General features: G+C 52.0%; 3 protein-coding genes across 3 annotated transcripts in view; 2 read left to right on the top strand and 1 right to left on the bottom strand.

Moving 5' to 3' along the window:
• H257_00599 (hypothetical protein) overlaps positions 1-1,244 on the bottom strand; it is a 4,898-nt gene extending 3,654 nt beyond the window's left edge. Inside the window, exons 1-3 of the mRNA XM_009823340.1 lie at positions 1,145-1,244; positions 603-1,089; positions 120-551 (exon numbers count right to left, since the gene is read on the bottom strand). Of these exons, the coding sequence (XP_009821642.1) occupies positions 120-551; positions 603-1,089; positions 1,145-1,230 (1,005 nt within the window). The 5' untranslated portion in view covers positions 1,231-1,244. The remainder of the gene's footprint in view (positions 1-119; positions 552-602; positions 1,090-1,144) is intronic.
• A 402-nt stretch (positions 1,245-1,646) lies between these two features.
• Positions 1,647-4,093, top strand: H257_00598 (hypothetical protein). Its single transcript, XM_009823339.1, has 8 exons — positions 1,647-1,754; positions 1,817-2,332; positions 2,381-2,494; positions 2,549-2,857; positions 3,201-3,358; positions 3,412-3,550; positions 3,625-3,720; positions 3,786-4,093. The coding sequence occupies exons 1-8, from the start codon at positions 1,734-1,736 to the stop codon at positions 3,888-3,890; spliced, it is 1,458 nt and encodes a 485-aa protein (XP_009821641.1). The 5' UTR covers positions 1,647-1,733; the 3' UTR covers positions 3,891-4,093.
• A 206-nt stretch (positions 4,094-4,299) lies between these two features.
• H257_00597 (hypothetical protein) overlaps positions 4,300-5,098 on the top strand; it is a gene marked incomplete at both ends in the record, with an annotated part of 6,287 nt that continues 5,488 nt past the window's right edge. Inside the window, 3 exons of the mRNA XM_009823338.1 lie at positions 4,300-4,713; positions 4,763-4,993; positions 5,054-5,085. Of these exons, the coding sequence (XP_009821640.1) occupies positions 4,300-4,713; positions 4,763-4,993; positions 5,054-5,085 (677 nt within the window). The remainder of the gene's footprint in view (positions 4,714-4,762; positions 4,994-5,053; positions 5,086-5,098) is intronic.

Here is a 5,098-nt window from a genome sequence, read left to right as displayed (position 1 = left end):
TCCTTCAAGTACTCCACCACGAGCAAGTCGTTGCGGACGGCATGCGCAGAAGACAACACGTCGGAGCCTTCGGGGATGACTTCGGTCCAGACGATCGTGTCGCTCAAGATGTTGTCGACCTTGACAATGCGCTTGCGAGGCGCGTCCAAGTTGGTCACGAAGTAAAACTCGGGGCCGTTGTTGATGAGGTACAAGTACTGAAAGTCCATGTTGTTCACCACACGGTGCACGCGCACACTGGATTGGTTGTCGGTGGTTGCCAGGAACGCTAGCACGGCGCTGATTTCAGCGACAAAGACCATGTTGGCCACGATACACCCGTCTTTCACTCGCAACAGCAAGTACTTGCCGTCGTCAGACACTTTTGCGTACACGTAGTACTTTGGGGCTTCCGGGAACGAAAACACAAACTTGTCGTCAGCTTGGGGCGTGCCAATCTTGTGGTACCAGATCTGATGGTTGGTGTTCAAGTCGGTTTCCGTGCCCGCCGACTTTTGCTCGGCCGCGGTGGCGAAGGTCTTGGGGGCGGGGTACCGTCCGTAGAAAAAGCCCTACACCAACCGACATGAGAATCGTCCATGGAGTGTTGAGTACAAACGAACCTTGTCGTCGTGGGTCCAGGAGAGATTGCTCACTTTGACCCATTCCAATTTGTCCTCCAAGTGCTCGATGGTACCGTCGGCAGTCAGCGCAAGGACCTTAACAGTTTCCCAATCGGAGCCCCCCTTGGACACACCATACGAGAGGTACAAAATGCCCGAGTCCGCCTTTCCTTCCGAGAAGCTGAATGTACCCAATGCAGCCGTACCGTCTTCTGCCAAAGTGTTGGGATCGAGCAACACCTTGGGTTCACTCGTGAGACTGTCTTGCACGTACAACACGCTTTGATTTTGGAGCCCGTCGTTCTTGAAAAAGAAGTATCGGTTGCCGCGTTGAAACGGCGATGAGTACTTTTCATAGTTGAACATTTCGGTGTTGCGCGCGAGGAATTCTTGGCGGAAAGGGACGTCTTGGAACACCTTTTGCGTCAACTCGTTCTGCGAAGCCACGAACGCTTCAGTCTCGGGGCTGTCGGGGTCTTCCAACCAGCTGCACGGTACGATGAGCGTATATAGACGATCATCCAGGAGAGACTATCTCATACCGGTACGGGTCGGCGACGACGTTGCCGTGGAGCACGTCTTGGTGGTCGGAGCGGCGGGCGGATGGATATTCGAAGTGGGAAGGCATCTTTCTTTGACAAGGTAAATTCAACTTTGACGCGCTCTTTACCGGCAACCGGACAATTTGTATCAACCGGACAAGTTGTATCAACCGGACAAATGTATCCGGTCAGACATTTGGATTCAATTTCTGGGAATTTAAATCTCACGATCACCGTTCCTTTCCTCGCAGCCACACGTCTCGATATCATGGAGAACTTATCGGTACGACTCGAGGAATCGCATTCAATATGCATGGCCATGGCCGTTTGCGAGTTCCCCCGTGGGCAGTCGTTCATTCGATGTCGCCTCGCATTGCCACGTGGACAACCTACATCTAAATATATATACTATGTAGTAATACATTACGACTATCTTTCGATAATATTATTGCATATCCTTCACTTGGGATTTGTATACTCCAGTTTCAATCATTTGCCCGAACTTTTGGAGTCTACCCCCCAAACTGTGAACATTCAGCCACTCTCCATCTTCCTCCACGAGCAACTTCTCCCTTCGTGATACCTCGCCATGTCAACTCAAGCCCACGTCGTACGAGAAGAGAGCACTTGTCTGCACGAGACTTGTCATGCTGACCATGTGTACCTATGTAGGAACCCTCCCGTGTGCTCTTTCTTGAAAACTTGGCCCCTCAAGCAACGGACGCCGACATCGAACAAGCCCTTGAACGTTACGGCGACGTCGACAAAGTCATTATCCTCCGTAAGAAACACATCCAAAGCTCCCCTTCCGACCCCTCCAAGAACACCCAAAATGCCCTCGTCCAAATGTCCAACTTGGACGACGCCATCGCCGCCCATGACGCTGGAAACGACCAACCTGTGCTCCTTCAGGGACTTCCCGTGTCGATCTCGTACTCGAAGAACCAAGAGCTGCGAGGCCAAAGCAATGCTCCCTCGCAACCCTCTCCTGCTCCTGCCCAGCAACGCGCGACGACTTCGACCAAGCGCAACACGCGCGAACATGCCGACGACGGACAGAACCGCATCTTGTTGGTGACTGTGCAAAACCCGTTGTACCCCATTACCACGGACTTGATCGGCAAAGTTTTCAACGTGTACGGTCAAGTGGAGAAAGTCGTCATCTTCATGAAGCCCGTCGGCTTGCAAGTACGTATCTCCACGAACCCTCAATCTCACAGGATGGATTATTTGCAGTGCTTGGTGCAATTCGTGCACGTTCCCGACGCCGTCACGGCCAAGAGCAAGCTCGACAGCGAAGCCATCTACCCCGACTGCTGCTTTATGGTGATCAGCTACTCCAACCTTTCCGTACGTGCCGACACCCATCCACACATTCCTTCCTTTCTTACTCTTCTGCCGCAGGAGTTGTCGGTCAAGGAAAACAGCCTCAAGACCCGCGACTTCACCAATCCCAACTTGCCCGTGCCTGTGATGGACACTGCCATCAACGCCCCGCAGTCGACCATTTCGTTGCCGTTGAGCCCTCCCAACGGCGACGCCGCGTCGCCCTCGACGGCTCAAAAGTTGCATGGCGCCGGGGATGGCCACGACGCGTACTCGCCCGTGCTGCTCGTGTGCAACTTGAAGGAAACGGTGTCGTGCGATAAGTTGTTCAACTTGTTTTCGTGCTACGGCAACATCACGCGTGTCAAGAAGCTGCATTCCAAGCCGGTAGGACATTCTCATCTCGTTCGATATATATATATATTGTGCATTTCACCCAAATATTATTCGACTTTGAGTCATTTGGCCAAATAGCTTTCGAACCTATTTGACCCTATTTAAGCTTGTACACACTATACTATACAATGATGAGTATATATGTGATTTGCCCAATGCGAAGGGGGGGTCAAACGTTTGGATTGGCAGAAATTCGACATGACATGATTTCATTGGCTCAGGCAGTTCTTTAATCGACTCTCCTGAGACATTCGATTCTGCCAAGGACTCTAGTTTTGAATCGATTTGACAATATATATATATATATATATGAACTCAATGTGTGTGTGTATAGGACCATGCATTGATCCAATTCGTGAACGAAACGTCGTCCGGGTCTGCGCTCACGCACCTTCGCGGGTTTGTGCTGGAGGGCCGATCGCTTGAAATCCGTTTCTCCAAGCACCGATACATTGCCGGTCCCCGCGCCGGCGGCGCAGAAGTCGAAGAAGAGTACGCCGCCTATACTTGTTGATTGATGGGTGGCTCATATGTGAGTGAGGTAGAGATGAACATGCCACGGCCAAGGAGTACGCGCTCGCTGCGAACCGGTTCACGGGCAAGTACGCCAACTACACCAAGCATATTTACAGCCCCACGAAAGTGATCCACATTTCCAATCTCGTGGAAGAGTTTGACCAAGCGGTAGGTTGTATATCAGGCCACTGCTCGCCGTTGGCTTTTTGCGATGACATCATGAAAAATCGATGTATATTTAGGAACTGACGGAACATTTGCGGGAATTTGGACGTGTGGACCGCGTCAAGTTGAGAGTATTTGAAAACGCCAAGGGCCATCCGCAATTGTTGGCCGAGGTACGTCGAACGACCGAGTGTACTTTAGCGAGAGCCCCCCCCCTGATGGATGACGTGGTATGTAGTTTCCCACTATCGAAAATGCCACCAACTTGCTGGCTGGCGCGCACAACTCGGAGTTTGCGGGCAAGAAGTTGAAGGTGGCGTTCTCCCGCAACAATGCCAACTAAGTGTGCAATACATTTTTCCACGTGGTTTACATCATCCAATCTCTCAGCTTGCGGCCGGCCTGGGGCACGAACTATAGATTCAAAGACATTTCATCAGAGGATCACGCTGCGATGTTAAGTTGGTAGAGAAGCACATACTGTATAGCCACTTTGTAGTGGCTGCTATACCCTGGGATATATATACCCCGCCTGCGTATCATGGATGTTGAACTGCTCGCCTTGTATCGGGCCACCAGCTTTCGGAAGGGGCGTCGGATCAATCCATTGTACATGTCGTGAAGATAATCGAGGAGCCAATCAAAAGGGCGCAATCCCGAGGAACCAATCAGACGCGAGCTAGAACCGCGACACGCCATTGGACGAAACACGATGGCTGGGGACCCACGGTGGTCAAATTTGGAATCACGGGATGACTGCTGGGGCGCACCTGCCCGATTACACGGCCGAGGAAGTCGAGCACTTCCGCTCCCTGGGCGTCGATGGCGCCATGGACATTCTGCTGGGCATGCCAGGCCGACCTTCGTACACATGTGTCGGTGATTCGCGGGAAGTGGCCGTGGAAATGATGGAGTCGTACTTGACCCGTCTGCAAATGGACATCTCGCGCTTGTCCATTGTGCACGTGGCGGGAACAAAGGGCAAAGGATCGACGTGTGCGTTCACAAACAGCATTTTGCGAGCGCATGGCGTGAAGACGGGGATGTTTACCTCGCCGCACTTGATCCATCCCACCGAACGATTCCGCATCAATGGCAAACCCATCAGTGAAGCCTTGTTCTTGGCCAACTTTTGGGCCGTTTGGGATGGCCTCAGTGCCACAACGGTGCGTACTTTTGTCCATATGTCCTTCATTTCTAACTATGTGATTTCAGAGCAAGGCTGGCGTTTACCCTCCCATCGCCAACTTCTTTCGCTTTTTCACACTCATGGCGTTGCGCCTGTTCCAAGCGGAACGTGTGGACGTGGTCATCTTGGAAGTGGGTCTCGGCGGCCGCTTGGACGCAACAAATGTCGTCAAGAACCCAGTCGTGTGCGGCATCACGACGCTCGATTTGGACCATACCCGCGTCTTGGGCGACACCATCGACAAGATCGCTCGAGAAGTTCGTTCAATATCATTACTATTATCGTCATGATGTATATATTTATATATCCTTGCATAGAAAGCGGGGATTATGAAGGCCAATGTACCCGTGTACACGATCGCC

This window comes from Aphanomyces astaci (genome assembly GCF_000520075.1).
Source record: "Aphanomyces astaci strain APO3 unplaced genomic scaffold supercont1.1, whole genome shotgun sequence".
Lineage (NCBI taxonomy): Eukaryota > Oomycota > Saprolegniomycetes > Saprolegniales > Verrucalvaceae > Aphanomyces > Aphanomyces astaci.
Note: the sequence above shows the minus strand (reverse complement) of the source record. Positions and strands in the feature narration are given on the sequence as shown.